General features: G+C 36.6%; 1 protein-coding gene across 1 annotated transcript in view; it reads right to left on the bottom strand.

The window, feature by feature from the left end:
- TMEM131 (transmembrane protein 131) overlaps positions 1-20,941 on the bottom strand; it is a 238,002-nt gene that overhangs the window by 172,025 nt on the left and 45,036 nt on the right. The window contains exon 2 of the mRNA XM_042981230.1: positions 6,752-6,813. Within this exon, the coding sequence (XP_042837164.1) occupies positions 6,752-6,813 (62 nt within the window). The remainder of the gene's footprint in view (positions 1-6,751; positions 6,814-20,941) is intronic.

The following is a 20,941-nucleotide window of genomic DNA, read 5'->3' as shown; positions in this document are numbered from 1 at the left end:
TCCAAGCTATGAAAAATGCTGCTAGCTATCAGCCTGTGACTGCAGTACCTGACTGTAGTGACTAAGGTAAGGCCAAGTTCTTTTTGAGCAACTCCCAGCCAATGAATAGGCCCAGCAGGTATAGTAGGGCCTGGCTATCTCTGGATATGCTTCCAAAAAGCAGCCGTTACTCCACAATTCCCCAGTGATTTGCCAAGCTATCGCAACCCTGTCTGAGGTTCTCCCTGCCCAATCATGTTTCCTTCCCCTTATGTTTCAAAGGCATTAGCCCTCAATAAATCTCTTGCACTCCTAACTCTGTCTTAGGATCTTGCTAAGAACCCCAACTGACACATATGATAAAGGATATCTGGGGGTGGGGGTGGAGAAAAACTATAGTAAACAACATTCTTAACAGTGAAATGCTGAAGGTTTATCTGAGATGAGTTATGGGTCAAAGATGCCTACTAAATACCACTTATATTCAACATCATGCTGGTTGTAGCCAGTAAAGTAATGCAAGAAAAAAAAAAGAATTTAAAACTAAAAGGATTGGAAAGTTAGAAATAAAATGTTATTATTAACCTCAGATTGTGATAGTTTATGGACCTAGTTCAGAGCATCTAGAGATAAGTTAATAGCATCAATAAGCAATTTAGCTAGTTTGCAGAGTAAAAGTCAAAATATAAAAAACAATTGTATTTCTACATTTTATGTTGAGCCATACGAATTACCACTTTTAGAGATGAGAACAGGCAAGAGAGCCCAGAAATTGATTCATGCATACATGCCTACTTGACTTATGAATAAAGTGTCACTGAAGAATACTGGGGAAAAAATATTGGGGAACAGTTAATAAAGGGTGGTGGGACAAGTGAATATCTATATGAGAAATAAAACCTTGACCTCACATCAATAACAAAAATCAATTCCAGTTAGAATTAGTGCTATAATTGTGAAAGGCAAAACAATAAATTTCTATATTCTAGACAATAATACAGGAGAATAATTTTTTAAACCTTTTTTTTTTTAATGTTTACTTAGTTTTGAGAGAAAGAGGAGAGAGGCAGAGAGGCAGACTGAGGATCTGAAGCGAGCTCTGCGCTGAAAGCAGAGAGCCCCACACAGGCCTCGAACTCATGAACCATGAGATCATGACCTGAGCTGAAGTCTGACACTTAGCTGACTGAGCCACCCAGGGGCACCCAGGAGAACATTTTTATGACCGTGGATAAGAAAGTATTTCTTGAACGGTACACAAAAAATATCAACTGTAATGTGTAAGACTGAGAGCTTAAACTACAATAAAATTAAAATTAATTAAAACTAAGAACTTCTGTTCATCAAAGTCACCATTATGTGTGGAAGGGACGATCACAAGTAGGAAAAGATATTTCTTATACATATAATCACAATTGTATCCAGAATTTATAAAGAACTAAAAAACAAGAAGGAAAAAGATATGCAACCCAACAGTTAAATAGGGCAAAAGATTTAACTTAGATTTCACAAAAGTTGATATCCAAATGGTGAAATAAACACGAAAAGTTGCTCCACCTTATTAGGAATTAGGGATTGTAAACTATCACCACAAAAAGATACCATTACCCACTCTACAGAATAATTTTTTAAAAAAACATTATGAAGTATTGTAGAGGAATTCCTGATGATGGGACTGTACACTAGAACAAGCACTTTGGAAAACCACATGGTATTATGTTTTAAAATAGAAGATTAATACCCTATGTCCCAGCAGTTGCACTTAACTCCACCAGAAACGCATATGTATGTTCACCAAGAGACAGCATTTACTTATAAGAGCCAAAACTGGAAACAAGTGAAATGTCAATCAACAGCAGAAATTATATATATACATACATATATACATATATATATGTATGTATATATATATGCATATATACATACACACACATATACATATTGGGGCATATCCACATAATGCAATACTATTCAGTGATGAAAATGGATAACTATGGCCACATTCAACAGCACAGAGAATCTTAGAAACATAACACAAGAAAAAGCAGCTGGAAAAAAAAAAGAATACAAACTGTATGAAGTTCAAAAAACAGATGAAACCATAGTGTTTAGAGACACATGCTCAGATGGTAAGACTTCTAGGGAAAGAAATTACCATAAACTTCAGGACTATGGGCAACTTTGGGGATAGTGACTGGGAGAGAGCCTCAGAGGGAACTCAGGAGAGTGTTTAGTTTTTAACTAGGGTGGTAGTTGTTTATAGGTGTTGGCTTTGAGGAAAAAAAGCCCACATTTTATGCATGTATGTATGAACTATATCTCACAATAAATACTTTAATTAAAGAAAAAGAAATAATCAAATTCTTGGACATCTTTTACACTCCTTGGAAGACGACTCTAATTAAGTGGTTAGAAGATTACCTACACTAGGCCACCTCTAGAATGAACACGATTTATCTTCTAGACGGCAAAGCTTCCAGTGGCTTCATCTCCTTTTAGTTACAGAAACTAAACAAAGTCATCTAGGAGCTAAAGTTTTCCCCACTAACCTCTGTAACAATAACCTCTTTAACTCCTGTTAAGTTTTACTATAGCTATCTTTAAAAATTAGTATCTTTTAAATGTAAGTTCATCCAAGAACAAGTATATGCTCATTTATTCAATTGGTGTTTTCGTGTGTTGCAAATAACTGTCTAGTTAAGGAAGATCTCCATAGTGTTTTCCAAACCAACCTAACACAGAATAGGAGGCAAACTTTCCACAATCTTTCCCTCAACTGTCCTCTGAGAAGATTGGGAAAAGAGTTATTTCTGTAATATGAACAAAAGATCCTTTGGCTGACTAACCATAGTCCTGCAACTGACATACTGGGGCACAACAAGAAGTGGAACCCATTACCTATTGTGTGTATATAAAAAGATCTCTTAGACCTGCACTGTCTTCTAATCACAGCATTTAGGAATTTATCTTTCCCCTAAGGCAACCTTGTTACTTTTCAGGAAGTAGAGCAATGGAAAGTATAAAGCCTAAGAGCTTTGGAATCAAACTTGCTTCTTATTCTTCTTGTACTCCTTATTAGTACTGAAATTTTGGGCCAATTAATGAACTAGCTGAGACTCCAGCAAGTACTTTAAAAATACTAATTCTAGCCACCTCTGCCTTAGGCACCTGAAAGCCAGGTAGTGAGTTGAGATAATAGATGCCTAGATGTTATGAGAAAAACCAATGAGCGCACAATGAACAGTCAGAAAAGAGTATTTCTGTTTCTTGACCAAAGTGAGATAACAAAATTATGTGGTACTATAGTTATGAGCTTGCTTGCTTGCTTCATTTATTTGTTTATTTGTTACTATTTTTTAATGTTTATTTATTTTTGAGAGAGAGAAAAACACAGAGTACAGGCAGGGGAGGAGCAGAGAGAGAGGGAGACACAGAATCCAAAGCAGGCTCCAGTCTCTGAGCTGTCAGCATGGAGCCTGACATGGGGCTTGAATTCACGAACCGTGAGATCATAACCTAAACCGAAGTTGGAGCTTACATGACTGGAGCCACCCAGGCACCCCATATAGTTATGAGCTTTAGAAAGCAAAACTCTGCATGTGTTTTCAACTTGAACGTTAGAAAGCTTGCCTCCCAACATCTTAAAAATCTGTTTACTGTTCTGGTAGAATAGTAAAATAAATAAATTAAAAAGCTAGGCTTTTCCTTGGGCTTCATCTTTGTTTGTAAGAAAGTTAGATTAGGAAACAGATTAAGGCTTTTAAAAATATCTTTTGTTATTCAATCTATCAAAGGAACAGGTCAGGAAAAGCCAACCATTCTGATCAGTTAGGATTGGAATGATCATTAGAGATACCTGGCATGCACACCCTATGGTGATGAGTCTTCTGTTGAGAAGTGTCTATGTTCCCCTCAGGCACGGTTTCATCCTTGTATATTCTATATACCAAATCTTAGTAGCTTTGCCAAACAGGAATGGCAATGGCCAAAGCACCAATGACAGAAAATGTGGGCTTTTCTGTGATTACTGTGATTTCTAATCGTAAGATAGTATTAGTAGTGGTAATCCAGGGAACGCACTAGAAGAACTGCACATGCATGGTGCTGTGTTAAGAGCTCTGAAAGCAGACAGGCCGAGTACTTACTGGATGTTGGATTTCTGCTCTCATAATTGAATACTGAGCAAATTATTTAATTTCTATAAGCCTCATTTCCCTTATCTTTAAAAAACAAGGAAGGCAAATACAAAATCTGTAGCAAATTTTTATGAGTTTTGGCAATTTTTATGGTCTTATCATCAATTAATTTTCAGGGCTTAAAAAGTTACTTAGAGCCAAGCCACATGAATGTAACATAAAATGTATGATCTGAGAAGGAATGCTCTCAGGCAAAATTCTCATTTTAAATAATGCAAAACAAGGCTGTTGCTTTGACTCTCTCTCTACATTAGTTTTAATTGGAAAAAACGTGATATATATTCTGTCATAAGACTGCTACACATACATATCTGTTCCAATCATACCATAAGAAACAAGAAATGGTTGAACCTACTGGCAAATTATCATCAGAAAGAGTGACAACATGAATTTTCATGTCAACATGAAAACTGTTGTTCCTAGGAAACATTCTTCAACATTAAAATGAACTATTTACTTGTATCTATTCAAAAAGGTCTATACTCTGCTACTTGGGGATAAACAATACACTATATATATAGCATCTTTGTATCAGACATTCTGCAGTAATCTTTGTGAGGTTTTATTGTGGCTGAGGTAACCAACTGGTACCATTTGCCTTCAATCCTGTTCCAGTCTAAAATTACCTTTGCCATAGAACTCTCAGGTCTCAACTCAGGTCTCTACCAAGCTCTTGTCCAAGCATTTCAGCAGACCCAAAGAGGATGAGGAAATCACATCCCAGGCCACAAGTTACTCCATAGCCAAGTCCATTTAGATAGGGATTGACAACCTCTCCCAACAAAAATATAAATCAAACTCCAGAATTTTCAAAATGAATTACTACTTGCAACCTAGGTGGGTGTCTATTTCCTAAAGGATATGGATCCTTCTTTAATCAATAAAGAAAAATGAATTTTCAAAAAATTCAGTCCTGATTTGCCTGTTATCTAGATCCCACAAACCACCTAAAGGGAGATATTTAAAACCGTCATTCCTATTGGTTCTCCAAGTTCTCACCTTGTAACAGATTAAATAACCAGATAACAAGACCGAGCTCATTTTCTAGTAAGGTGGCTCTACAAAATTTGAGATTATATATCTTTAGTTTTAATTCAGTTTTTCAATGTAAAAAGCTGTACAAAGACTTTTTTGTAAGTACCATGCAGCCACTGCCTGCTGTGTTTCTCAACATCAGTTATGTAAAGGTATGAATGATATATTTATTTAAAAATTTGGAAGCAAGGAAAAAGTTAACATTCAGAACACTTACTTGCTTTATTTTCAGAGAAAAGGAACATTATAACCCATCACTTTTTTTCTTGCTCTCTTTGTTTGGCTTATTGTCTGAAATCTAAATTTATGATAAAATGTAAACAGAAATCTTATTTCAGGTCTCTAGCACAATTATTTTTTATATATTGCCTTAATGTAACGTTTAGTTTCCTGACATTATTATAAGCTACAGGGAATATTTTTTCAGAGCTAAGTCATGTATTTAGTTATAATTAAGTAAATAAATACATCATAGGCAGCACCATGTAGGAAAGAGACAAACAATCACCTGGAGTGAGGAGATGAGAATTCTAACACCAGCCCCATTACCATAAAGTCATGGGATCTTCAGCACCTTTCTTAAATTAAACCTTGGAAAAACCGTACGTCATGCTACCAAATAGATGGTACTTGAAAACAGATGTTATAATTACAAAAGTGGTAAGTACTATAAGACAAGTACCAAATACAATAAAAGTTTGGAAGAAGGAAGAAAACACCTCAGTCATAAAAATCAGAGGGGTAGTTAAGTTGCTTTCACTCTCCCTCTTTCAGCTGTGAAATTCTAGAACTGGTTTTTAGCTAGGAAGACTAAAATGGGCTTCATGGGATATCTATGCTAGGTCTGAAAGGAAGGACATCAGATTATACTTTCTAATTTTAGGTATAACATGTTTAAAGATGTGGCTTAGACTGGCAACTAGAAAAGTGATATAGATGTACATCTACAGAACTTACACTCTAGAGAAGTCCTCTTCCAGGTAAATATTTTGAGGTCTGACACCCATACTTATAGCACTAACCACCAATTCCATTGCTCCTGATCTGACTCTCCCAACCTAACCTTCCAACATTCCCCAGAAATATCTAATTTAAAAGGTAATTCATATAGCTAAGGAGGCTTTTATTATTAATAATGACTCTATTGACCTATCTGCATATAAAGCTCATAAAATATATTTCAAAGAAATCAGTTACACTTTTTATTTTTTTTTATTTTTTTATTTTTATTTAAAAAAAATGTTTTTTTTTTTAACGTTTATTTATTTTTGAGACAGAGAGAGGCAGAGCATGAACAGGGGAGGGGCAGATAGAGAGGGAGACACAGAATCCGAAACAGGCTCCAGGCTCTGAGCTGTCAGCCCAGAGCCCGACGCGGGGCTCGAACTCACGGACTGTGAGATCATGACCTGAGCCGAAGTCGGACGCTTAACCGACCGAGCCACCCAGGCGCCCCAGTTACACTTTTTAAAGGTAAATAACAATCGGATATTATTCAAGGTTTGACACTGAGATAATTTTTCAACTTAAAATAAAATTACCTGTAGTAGTCCTCCATCATCAAAACGTAGTACTTCTATTATGCTCTCCGACTGAATAAATGCTGTGAAGGAAACAAAACATACCATCACTTTACAGGAACATAAATTTCATTTAAATATCTTTTACCTTAAAGTTAATAAATACAATTACACATTAAAAAAAATGTACTGCTTGAGGGTGATGGTTAAAGAGGAAAATGCAATACTTCAGGATTTTAGCAACTATGAAATGCTTTAAAAATAAAACAATACAACCCAATTAGAAAGCAGTTTTTAACAACCTATAGGCAGTGTAAGCCACTTGCAAAATATCTATTCCTGCTATACTCCCAGAAAGCACAAAACAGTCAAATTCAACTAGATGCAACTGGTTATTTTCACAGACAGATTAACCAAAAATATCACAAGCACATGGAAAAGATCATTAGAGGATTCTACTTCCCCCAAGAAAGATAAGCTGACGTTCTGTATCATCTGCTCTTTTATAGCAATGACAAGACCTGGCATCATCAGTCAAGAGAGACTTGGAGAGAAAATGGACATGGAAAATGGCAAGAGGAGATTAGTCTGTTCCAAGAAACTGAGTATAGTGCAAAGACACGATATTTAGAAAGCTGAACTTTCACCATATAATCTGGTGATTGTGCTCACAGGTATTTATGCAAATGATTTGAAAACGTACGCCCACATGAAAATCTGCAAGCAATTCTGTATAGCAGCTCTATTCATAATCACCCAAAACTGGACATAATCAAGATGATGTCCTTCAATAGATGAGTAGATAGACAAACTGTAGTACATCCTACAAGAGAATATTATTCAGTAACAAAAAATAAAATAAAAAGCCACACACTGTATGATTCCAAGGATATGACATTCTGGAAAAGGTTATACTATAGAGATGGCAAAAAGACCAATGGTTGCTAGAGGTTTGGGGAGAGGAAGGAAGATGTGAATAAGTGAAGCAAAGGAAATTTTTCAGAGCAGTGAAACGGTTCTATATGACACTGGAACAGTGGATTCACAGCACTACACATTCATCAAAACAGAACTTTAGAGTGAATCTAATGTATGCAATTAAAAAAATCATTTTGGAGATCAGGGGATCCCATGATGAAATGCAGAATATGACAAAACCATTTAACTCTATTACAAATGTATGAAACCGCCTCATTGAAGGAGGGGTAGAGTGGAAGGAGGAGCTGACATAAGTAATGTGAAAGTGAGGGAATCTCTAAGACTAATGGTGAAAGAAATTGTATATAAGCATTATATTCTAGTTGATAAAGTTACTTCTCATGGGAGCTTAGGTTAAGTATTCTGATGCCACTATACATGGAATACGGGAATTGAACAATTAAATACATGGATGGTGAAAGTCTGGCTTGTCACTACTGGAGTAAGAGTTTATACAAAAGTGAGGAAAAGAAGCTGTAATATTCCATGTGGTAATAAACTGAGTTGACAACATCAGTATGAACTCACGTTTAGTTTAATATAGATACAGAGAGTTACATATAGAAATATTTATAAATATGTATACATGTGGAGGTTACAGATATATACACACATATATTTTCTTGCTCTGCCAGTTGAGAGGGCCTAGAAGTAATAACACACAAGTAGCATAGTGCAGACCTAGCATCCAGATCTTGGGTTCTAATACCATTCTCTAGTAAAAGGAACAAAGGCTTCTTAGAGAAATGACTCAATCTAAGGACCAGGACAAGATATGACAAGATATATACAACATGAAATTGGAGCATCTCATGGTGCCAGAAAGTGAGAAAGTGCTAACCATCAAAATAACAAAAAAATAATATACTGATGAGAATTTGTCAAAGGAGTGAAAGAGTTAAGACAAAGAGTTCCGATATGACCAAAGCTGGAACAACTTAAGCAATAAAACAGTGTTAGATTATAACCCAAAGTATAAAACAAATATCCATGAGTCCATACTGACATAAATAAATAAGCTGGGAGAAGAGACAAAACTGCCAGGCAGATTTCTTTTTATAATTTTTTTTGTAATGTTTATTTATTTTTGAGAGAGAAAGAGAGAGAGAGGGACAGAGCATGAGCAGGGGAGGGGCAGAGAGAGAGGGAGACACAGAGTCCAAAGCAGGCTCCAGGCTCCAAGCTGTCAGCACAGAGCCCAACGCAGGGCTCAAACTCACGAACCACGAGATTATGACCTGAGCCAAAGTTGGACATTCAACTGAGCCATCCAGGATGGTTTCTGAACAATTTATGTATCTAGAAGATGGAGCGTAACTCCTCACCCTTTAACAAATGTGGGAAACTTTTTAACAAAAGTGTTTCCTTCCAAAGAAAACAGTTTGAAAAGGGGTAATTTTACAGTGGAGGAAACTGACAAATGTTACCTCGTCAGATGATCAAATTCAACATCTCCAATGAAGTCATGTTGACAGTATGTACCTTTCATATGACATAATAAAAATGGTACTTTAGGGGTGCCTGAGTGGCTCAGTTGGTTGAGTGTCCAACTCGTGATTTTGGCTTAGGTCATGATCCTATCCTAGGGTCAGGGATCGAATCCCATGTCTGGCTCCACACTCAGTGTAGAGCCTGCTTAAGATTCTCTCCCCTCCCCCCACCCCCCACTCTCTGTCCCTCTCACACACACTCTCTCTCTTCTCTCTCCCTCTGCCCCATTCAGACACACACTCTCTCTCTTTCTCTCAAATAAAAAACGTAAATAAATAAAAGTAAGGGGCACCTGGATGGCTCAGTCAGTTAAGCATCCAACTCCCGATTTCAGCTCAGGTCATGATCTCATGGTTCCTGAGATGGAGCCCCATGTCGGGCTCTGTGCTGACAGTGAGGAGGAGCTTGCGTGGGATTCTCTCCCTCTCTCTGGCCCTCCCCCATGCACACATGCACAAGCATGCTCATTCTCTCAAAATAAATAAACATTTAAAAAAACACAAATAAAAATAATTTTTTAAAATGGTACTTTATGGTCTTTCTCCCAAAATCACATAACCCAATCTCATTATAAGAAAAACATCAGACAAATCCCAAACAAGAAACATTCTACAAAATACATGACGAGTACTCCTGAAAACTGCCAAGGTCACTGAAAACAAGGAAAGTCTAAAGGATTGTAACACACCAGTGTGGCCTAAGCAGACATGACTACTAAATATGATACAGTATCTTGAATGGGATCCTAGAAAAAAAAAAGGAAATGAGGTAAAAACTAAGGAAATATGAATAAAATATGGGCTTTAGTTAATAACCATGTATTAATATTGGTTCATTATTTGTAAAAAAAAAAAAACAACAAAAAACAAAACCAAAAAGTACCATATTGATGTAAGGTAGCAATAGACAAAAGGGTAAGGGGGATAGGAACCCTGTGCTATCTTTAAAATTTTTACATAAATCTAAAAATATTTTAAAGTAAAAAGTTTATGTTTGGGGGCACCTGACTGGCTCAGTTGGAAGAGCACGTGCTACTCCTGACCTTGGGGTCATGAGTTCGAGCCCCATATAGGATGTAGAAATTACTAAAAAAATAAATACACTTTGAAAAATAAAATAAAAAGTTTATTCTTTAAAAACATGAAGTAATGATATTTCATTTGGCTTAATACAACATTCACTGACTCGTCTTTGTTGGTCTTTGGGTATTCATCAGGGAAGCAGCTTACTGTTTCATCCCATGTACTGGGGAGCATTTCCGGTATGACTAAAGCTAAAAGCCAAGCAGCAAGGTGAGATACAAGCCAATTAGGTTACATTACCTAACTGGATGGTATTTCCTGCCTGCTGAGCATGACTTTTCCCTTGTTCTAGTAATCACATCCCGATCTTATTTTGGGAAAGTCCTGTCCTCCATTTCTTGTGCTTCTCTTCAACCATAGTGCCAACCTGCTCCACTGCTCATTCCCCATCACTTTTCAGTACATAGAGAACACTCCAAATACTGAGTGCATGAGTAAAATCCCACCTTTTTGCCCAGATGTAAGTATTGCATTTGCATTCGCTGATGCAAATGATCTCCTTCCGGCTGTTATCTAGTCCTAGCTTATAGTTAGTTTCAGATTCATACTGTGAATGTAAAAGGCTCTGCCTAGCTCACCCACCCCATTTCTAACCCTTCCTCCACCTTTTAACATAAACTGAAATTTCAGATGCTCAGAAAATATCTTTTTGTTATACTCCCGTTTAAGAGAGATTTATTGATCTCAGGGCACAATGAACTAACAAGGATTAACTGAATAGCCATATGCTTACAATGGAAGAGACAAAGAGTAGGAGCTCCTAGTTTGAAGCTTTCCAGTTAATCAGCAGAGGAAACCAGTAAGAAAGTAGCCACATTTAGGCAATTTGAACAAGGGAAACCTGAGTAAGGTAACAGGGTCCAGAGTGACCCTCAACCCCCTAGTTTAATACAAACAGGCCCATTAGGCAACCCACCTCAAAATGTCCCTAAGACTTAGCTGACCAATGGATTACTTACACCAGGGCATAGGCACCAAAAAAGGTAAATTCCGTAAGCTCCCATACCTCCTCACCTCCCCTCTTTAACTACAGCCCCCTACCAGGGCTTCCTGGCCAGCAGACTGCTTTGCTGTCCTACCTACCGCTTCCTTGTGATGTACTCAATAACCTTCTATCTCCTTTGTTCTGCCTCGGGTGAATTCCTTTACCACCTCCACGACCAGCTTCCACCCATTAGGGCTGCCCCATATTCAGGGGCCCCCATCTGATCAGGAGAGACATCACAGAAGGTACTAGAAACATGATATATTTGGAAGCTACTAGTTATGATATGATGACTACCGCCTAACTTCCCATCATCAAGCTAGATCAGACCTTTAGCTAATATGAGGAGAACTTCACTAAATAAAGATAAAGGCAGGAACATAATTTGGCTGTATTGCATTTTTAATTAGGAGCTTTAAAAAAAAAAACATGAATTACCTTGGTCAAAAACAGTATTAGTAGCTGTCTTATAAAGCCCTGAAATTAAAATACTGTGTTATATATCATCAATTTTCCTTAAAAGATGTGGAAATGAATAGCATTCAACTCAGGCATGAAATAAATTAAGATATTTCACTTTAGGGGCACGTGGGTGGCTCAGTTGGTTGAGCGTCTGACTTCGGCTCAGGTAATGATCTCCCAGTTTGTGAGTTTGAGCCCTGCATCCGGCTCTGTGCTGACAGCTCAGAGCCTGGACCCTGCTTCAGTTTCTGAGTCTCCCTCTCTTTCTGCCCCTCCCCTGCTTGCTCTCTCTCACTCTCAAACATAAGAAAAAAAAAAAGATATTTCACTTTAAATGACCAGTTATAATAACTTCAAATTACATGCCTAGAAAAACACAACTGACACTAGAGAAATACTTAACCATTTAACGTGTTAACAACGTTAGGCTATAAAATATAAAAAGTAACCAAAGCAAGTCAAGTTCTCCCATCTCCAGATTCAAAACCAGAACTTACAAGCTACTTCCACTCCAAGAACTTTTCCCCCTAATTTTTATTTAAAAACATTTTTTAATGTTTATTTTTGAGAGAGACAGAGTCGAGCAAGGGAGGGGCAGAGAGAGAAGGAGACACAGAATCTGAAGCAGGCTCCAGGCTCTGAGCTGTCAGTATAGAGCCTGATGTGGGGCTTGAACGCAGGAACCGTGAGATCATGACCTGAGCTGAAGTTGGACACTTAACTGACTGAGCCACCCAGGTGCCCTGCTAAATTTATACTTTAAATGAATCCCAAACTGTCCCAATGCTCCCCAGTACAAACAGCAATCCAATGTAACAGAAATGAGAATAACATCTAATAATTATCATCACTATATTATTAAACTTCAAACTAATCCCATGACCTAGACATTATAGGTTCCATTTTAAGATAAGCAGGCAGTGAGGTTAGGCTTGAGGTCACTCAGCAAGAAAAGTGGCTAGAGACAGACTATAAATTCCACCAAAAGGACCCCAGAATCTATGCTTCTAAACCCATTACTATTTACTTTTAAAATACATTTGACATTTGACATTGAAATAAATTTGACTGATAGCACCTTGAAGCAAACTAATTTCTATAATTAGGCATATATTTCTAATAAAAAGTGAGGAAAGAAGGATATATAAACAAAAGGAATTTAGATTTCGGCTTTTATGATTCTGCAGGCATTCACTCTGTGTAGCTGGGCTCCATAAGATGTCCTTTAAGGTCCCACATCCCCAGGAGGTCTGAGAGGAACAAACACATTACCATACACTGTAAAAATCGCCATGAAAGTGAGTCTTTAATCACTCACTTTCAAAACAGAAGTTCAGAAATTGAGTTTTACTTCCCTATTTCATTTAGTAATGAATGACAAAAGAAAAACACCTTCCCTTTAGGTCAAATCTTTACTATTCTTTTTTTTTTTGTTTAGCTAGAGATTTCTTTTCCTGAATATTGCAACTGCCTGTTTTCACACATCTTCTAAAATAATTCATGAAAACAATGAATGTAAATAAGCAGAAGAAATATGTCATACGTGTATGGGTGTGTGTGTGTGTGTGAGGCATTGGGATGGTAGCCTGTCACCATTGATTCTCTACTTTCTAGCCTTCATGGTCTCCTCACTCACAAAGTTAGGAGAGTGGACTAGTTAAATAAGCGACCTTTTTAATCACCAGGAAGCAAAAGGCCACACAAGCGGGACTTGGAAGGGCCCCCAAAGCCTATGTCCTATTCCTGATAGGAATATTCCTGGTAGGAATATTCTTCTCATGGCTAGTCTCTTCTCCTCCTTCAAGTCTCAGCCTAAATGCCAACCCTCAGACAGGCTTTCCATGACTGCCCAGACAGCTCTCTGTTATCCTCTATCCTCTACCCTATTCTAACTCTTACCACAATCTGTAACTAGTTTGTGGTTTGCCTGTCATCTAGCACAAAGTCTGAAAAATGGCAAATTAAAAAATGGGTTAAAATCATGGCATTATTACTTCAGAATTCACCACTGTTAATGATATTAATAACTCTTTAAAGTTAGATTTGCTCAGTATTTTACTTCAACAAATGCTCACTAACAAAAATTTTGAACACTCTGGACTGAACATCTGTAAAGATATTTTATTACTGAAACCTTATTTTCCCCTCATTAATTTTCTTATCTGAAAGGCGTAATATACATCTAAGTTATCTTTTTCTCACATTAAAGTGCAAAGGATAGAGCACCTGGGTGGCTCAGTCAGTTGAGTGTCTGACTTCAGCCCAGGTAATGATCCTGAGGTTCACGAGTTCAAGCCCCGTGCTGGGCTCGGGCTGACAGCTCAGATCCTGGAACCTGTTTCAGATTCTGTGCCTTTGCCTCTCTCTGCCCTCCCCAGCTTGTGCTCTTTCTCTCTCTCAAAAAAAATAAAAACATTAAAAAAAATAAATAAAAGTGCAAAAGAATTCAGATATGCCAAATTCTAATTTTACCAAGACCATTCAATATTACCAGCTCCCTAAAAAAGGCTGTGTTCATGTTGTTTACTAAAAGTCAAAATACAGGTTTATGCAACTCAAATGTGCCAGATACACATCATACACCTAAAATGGTGAGGCACATATATTTCCAAAATAAATTTTATGATAAAATACCATAATTAATTTTCATTTTATCCTGAAGTGCTTAATTTACTTAAAAAATCAGTAACCTTAAGCTTTCAAATGAATGTCTGAGAAGCACCAACTACTCTGAACAAGCAACAGAGCATCACTAATAAATACACTTAAGTACATCTTCCTATGCTCCCCCTTCCCAGCACAGGCAGGGATTAGGGGGAGCACCAGAGCAGACCAAAATACCAACGTAAAGGCTGTGAAAATTAAGCTGTTACTGGAACCACAGCTCACAAAAGAATCTCCATAATAACCTAAACAGGCTGACTGCCTGCTAAATTAAAAATGTAAATAATACCCAAGTCTCCAAACATAACAGAAACAACCCAAGTGTCCATCAACAGATGAATGTGCCAATAAAACATGGTTATAAACACAATAGAATATTATTCAGTCATAAAAAGGAATGAAGTTCTTCTTTTTTTTTTTTTAAATGTTTACTTATTTTTGAGAGAGAGAGACAGAGTATGAATGGGGGAGGGGCAGAGAGGGAAACACAGAATCCAAAGCAGGCTCCAGGCTCTGACCTGTCAGCACAGAGCCCGACATGGGGCTTGAACTCATGGGACCGTGAGATGGTGACCTGAGCTGAGGTCAGACGCTTAACCAACTTAGCCACCCAGGCGACCCTAGGAATGAAGTTCTGATACATGCTACAGCATGATGGACCTTGAAAACATTATGCTCAGTGAAATAATTAAGACACAAAAGGACTAATATTGTGATTCCACTTACATTAAATATTTAATATAGGCAAATTTATTGAGACAGGAAGTATGTTAGAGGTACCAGTGGCTGAAGTAAGGTGGAATGTGGGTTATTGCTAAATGGTTACTGAGTCTCTGTCTGAAATTATGAAAACATTTTGGAATAGATAATGGTGGAATAGATAATGGTGGCACAATAGTAAAATGCAATTAATGCTATTCTATTGTATACTTATGAATAGCTTAATACTGAATTTTGTGTTACATATGTTACTAATTTTTCTCCAAAAAACTCATCCAAACAGTATTAAAAAAACAAGAAACAAAAAAAACTGTAACACTATGTCTCATTAACTTGGACCAAAAAAAAGTGCAACAAAATACTAACAAATTGAATCCAGCAATGTATAAAAATTACACATCATGACCAATGAGATTTATTGAAGTTGTGCAAGACTGGCTTAAAATTTAAAAAACAACCAATGTAACTTACCATTATCAACAGCCTAAAGAAGAAAAATTACTTGACTGTATCAACTGAAACAGAAAAAGTACCTGACAAAATCCAACACCCACTGTGACAAAAAAGCTCAACTCTCAATGAGACAGAAGAGTAGAACTACCTCAACCTCTAGGTAATGTCTTACTTAATAGTTAAAGAGTGAGATTGGCAACATGTCAGGGATGTAGCTTTTGCTATTCTTAACACAGTACTAGAAGTTCCAATCACTACAACTAAGCAAGAAAAAGAAACAAAAACATATACATTGGAAAAGAAGTAACACTGTCCCTATCTGCAGGTTACATAATTATCTACATAAAAATCCCAAAGACTCAAAAACAAATAAAAAAACCTCCTAGATCTAGATCGTTAGTTGCCAAATTACATATTACTTTAAATGTCCCATTTTCAACAGTAAGTTGAAAGACATGCACGTGTATGCTCCTGAGGAAAAGGAGTATTCAATAAAAAGTGTTGCTGAGAAAAGTCAGGTGTTAGAATTACTGAACACACACTTTAAGGTAGCTGTATTAAAAATGTTCAAAGAATTAAAGGAAACCATAGCTAAAGAACTAAAGAAAAGTATGAAAATGATGTCTCACAAAGTAGAGAATATTAATAAAGAGATAGAATTTATAAGAAGAACCAAATAAAAGTACAGTAATTGAAATTACCCAGTTTTTTAAAATATTTTTTAAAAAGTTTATTTATTTTTGAGAGACAGAGAGACAAAGCATGAGCGGGAGAGGGGCAGAGAGAGGGAGACAGAATCTGGGGGCTCCAGGCTCTGAGCTGTCAGCACACAGCCTGACACGGGGCTCGAACTCACAAACCGTGAGATCATGACCTGAGCTGAAGTCAGATGCTTAACTGACTGCCACCCAGGAGCCCCCGAATTCCCTAGTTTTTAATGAAATATTATAAGCAATGTAACAACAACAAAAAAGACAAAATATGGCCCATACACAGGGCAAAAATGCACTGAATAGATACTGTTCCCAAGGAAGTCCAAACACAGGACTTACTATACAAAAATGTTACATAACTTACTGTAAATAAATTAGAAGTAAAGGAAACCATATGCAAAACAAAACAAAAGCCTAAGAGAAGTATGAGAATGTTGTCTCACCAAATAGACAGTATCAATAAATCGGGGCACCTGGGTGGCTCAGTCAGTTAAGTGTCCAACTTCAGCTCAGGTCATGATCTCACAGTTTGTGGGTTCAAGCCCCACATCCGGCTCTGTGCTGACAGCTCAGAGCCTGGAGCCTGCTTCAGATTCTGTGTCTCCTTGTCTCTCTGCCCTTCACACACTTGCACTCTGTCTCTGTTGCTTTCTCTCAAAAATAAACAATAAAAAAGAAAAAGAAAAAAGAAAATACCACTAAAAAGAAATCAGGAAAAGGAAATAGAAATCTGGGCATGAAAAGTCCAATAACTGAAATTTAAAAACTATTACAGGGACTCAACTGCATATTTCAACAAGTGGAGGAAAAAAATTCGGCAAACTCGAAAATAGGTCAATTAAAATTATCTGCTCTGAGAAACAGAAAGAATGAAGAGAATGAAGAGGGGTGCCTAGCTGGCTGTCAATAGAGCATGCAACTCTTGTCTCAAGGTTGTGAGTTTGAGCCCCAACTGGGTGTAGAGATTACTTTAAAAATTAAAAAAAAAAAAAAAAAAGAAAAAGAAAAAGAAAAATGAACAAAGTCTCAGTAACCTAAGAGACACCATCAAAATACCAACAAACATACAACTGGCATCCCAGAAGAGGAGAGAACAAAGAGGGTAGGAAGAATATTTGAAGAATACATAGTATTAATCTGAACCAGAATGTTATAAATTATGACGTCAGTCCCCATGGCAATCACTAAAAACACTATAGACTTTTAAGGCAAGAATGACAAAAATTATTACTAGAGAAAAGAGACATTTCATAATGATAAAGGGATCAATCTATCAAGAAGTTGTAGTAAACATAAATGTATATGCACCTAACAAGACAGCTCTACAATACATGAAGCAAAAACTGATTGAAATGAAAGAAGAAATAAATTCAAAATAATCCTTGGAGAATTCAATATCCACTTTCAAAAATGGGTAGAAATCCTAGGCAAAAGACCAACATGGAAATGAGGAAAGCTGAACAACACTAGAAGCCAACTAGACCTAAAAGACATCAATAGAACACTCCATCCAACAACAGAATACACACTCTCAAATGCACATGGAACTTTCTCCACAACAGACCATATATTAGGCAAAACAAGTTATAACTTTAAAGGCATCGAAGTCATACAAAGTGTCTTATCGAAGCATACTGGAATAAAATTAGAAATCAATAACAGAGTAATTTGAAAAACTCAAAATGTATGTGGAAATCAAAAAACAATCCTATGGGGGCACCTGGGTGGCTCAGTCAGTTGAGTGTCCAACTCTTGATTTCAGTTCAGGTCATGATCCCAGGGTTGTAGGATCAAGACCTGTATCAGGCTCTGTGCTGAGCATGGAGTCTGCTTAAGATTCTCTCTCTTTCTCCCTCTGCCCCTCTCCTCCACTCATACTCTCACTCTCTAATATATATATATATTATATATATTATGTATTATATATATATATATATAATACATAATATATATATATATTTTTTTAAACCAAAAACCAATCTTATGAATAATGAAGATGTGGTTGGTATGTATATGTGTGTGTGTGTGTGTGTGTGTGTGTGTGTGTGTGTGTGTGTATACACACACAATGGAATATTACTCAGCCATAAAAAAACGAAATCTTGCCATTTGCAACAACATGGATAGAGCCAGAGAGTGTTAATTAAGTGAAAGAAGTCAAAGACAAATACCATATGATTTCACTCATACATGGAATGTAAGAAACAAAACAAATGAACACAGGGAAAAAAGAGAGGCAGACCAAGAATCAGACTCTGAACTACAGAGAACAAACTGCTGGTTACTGAAGGAGGGAGGTGGGAGACGGAGGAAGGGGGAAATATGTGCTGCGGATTAAGGAGGCACTTATGATGAATCACTAAATTCCATACCTGAAACTAATATTGCACTGCATGTAACTAGCTAGAATTTAAATAAAAACTTGGAGGAAAAAAACAAACAAAAACAATCCTAAATAACCAATGTGTCAAATAAGACATCAGAAGAAAAATTAGAAAATATTTTGAAATAAATGAAAACAAAGGCACAAAATACCAAAACTGATGAAATGCGGTGAAAACAGTGCTCAGAAGAAACTTTATAGCTGTATATGCCTATATTAAAATAAAACAAAGATCTCAAATTAATAGCCTAATCAGCCTTCTTCTAGAAAAAGAAGAGCAAACCAAACCCAACACAGGTAAAAAGATGGAAATAATATAAGTTAGAGTGAAAATAACTGAAACTGAGAACAGAGAAATTAATGAAACAAAAATTTGGTTCTTTGAAAACATTAACAAAATTGACAAATCTTCAGCTTAGGCTGACCAACCAAAAACTCATGAATGAAACAGGAAACATTACTGCTGACTTAACAGAAATAAAAAGAACCTACCAACCTTACAGGAAAGTGATTATAAGAGAAGAACTACGAACAACTACACACTGACAAAGTAGACAGCCAAGATGAAATCGGCAAATATCTAGAAAGACACAAACTACTGAAATTAACTCAAGACTAAATAGAAAATCTGAATGGACCTATAATAAGTGGTTGAGTTAGTAATCAAAAAATCTTCCCACAAAGAAAAGCCTACGGACAGATGGCTTCACTGATGAATTTACCGAATATTTAAAGAATTAACACCAATATTTCACAAACTCCTCCAAAATATAACAGGGGAGGAAACAGAGGCCTTAACACTATGATACCAAATCAGATAAAGTTATCACAAAAAAAGCAACTACAAATATATCTCTTACAAATATGGATTATCGAGTCCTCAATAAAATACAGCAAATGACATCCAGCAACATATAAAGAGGATAATATACCACAACCAAGGGTAAGAAAGACTAGTATACTTTAAACTAAAAAGCTTCAATGAAAGAAACTAAAGATCTAAATAAATGGAAAGGCATTTCGTGTTCATAGTCTGCAATACTTAGTAATGTTGAGATTTCTATACTACCCATAGTAGTCAAAATCATATTGAAAAAGAACATAGTTGAAGTCTCACACTTCTTCTGATATGTTGTTTGCAAATATCTTCTCCCATTCTGTCGGGTGCCTTTTAGTTTTGCTGATTGTTTCCTTCACTATGCAGAAGCTTTTATTTTGATGAGGTCCCAAGAGTTCATTTTTGCTTTTGTTTCCTTTGCCTCTGGAGATGTGTTGAGTAAGAAGTTGCTGCGGCCAAGATCAAAGAGATTTTTGCCTGCTTTCTCCTCAAGGATTTTGATGGCTTCCTGTCTTACATTTAGGTCTTTCATCCATTTTGAGTTTATTTTTGTGTATGGTGTAAGAAAGTGGTCCAGGTTCATTCTTCTGCATGTCGCTGTCCAGTTTTCCCAGCACCACTTGCTAAAGACACTGTCTTTATTCCATTAGATATTCTTTCCTGTTTGTCAAAGATTAGTTGGCCATACGTTTGTGGGTCCATTTCTGGGTTCTCTACTCTGTTCCATTGATCTGAGTGTCTGTTTTTGTGCCAGGAGGTCTCACACTTCTTGACTGCAAAACTACACTAATCAAGACAGTGTAATACCAGGAATAAAAAATAAATGTACAGATTAATGGAATAGAACAAAGAGCCCAGAAAGATCAATAACATTTAAGATCAACTGATTTATGACAGGAGTGCCAAGACAATTCAAAGGAGGAAAGGATAGCCTTTTCAACAAATGATGTTGGGACAACTGGCAAACTGCATGCAGAAAAATGAAGCTGGATTCTACCTCATACCATATGTAAAAATTAACTCCAAATGGATCAAAGACCTCAGTGTAAGAGCTTTAAAACCCTTAGAAGATAACACAGGTGAATTCTTCCCAACATTGGCTTAGGCAATGTTTTTCATCTAAGACAGCTAAGCAAGGACGAACAGAGATACAGTGGACCTCATCACAGAATTAAAACCTTTGTGCTTCAAAGGGCACAATTAAGAAAGTGAAAAGACAACTCACAGAATGGGAGATTTTTGCAAATGACCTATCTGTTAAAGGATATGTACATAGACTATGTATAGAGAACACTTACAACTCACTAAAAATGACAAATATCCCAATTTTTAAAAATGGACCAAGAATCTGAATAAACATTTCTTTAAAAAAGATAATAGCCAATAAATACATAAAAATATACTCAAAATCAGGCCTCAGAGAAATACAAGTCAAAAACCCA

Source organism: Panthera tigris, chromosome A3, assembly GCF_018350195.1.
Source record: "Panthera tigris isolate Pti1 chromosome A3, P.tigris_Pti1_mat1.1, whole genome shotgun sequence".
Classification (NCBI taxonomy): Eukaryota; Metazoa; Chordata; class Mammalia; order Carnivora; family Felidae; genus Panthera; species Panthera tigris.
This window is presented reverse-complemented; position numbering and strand designations above follow the sequence as displayed.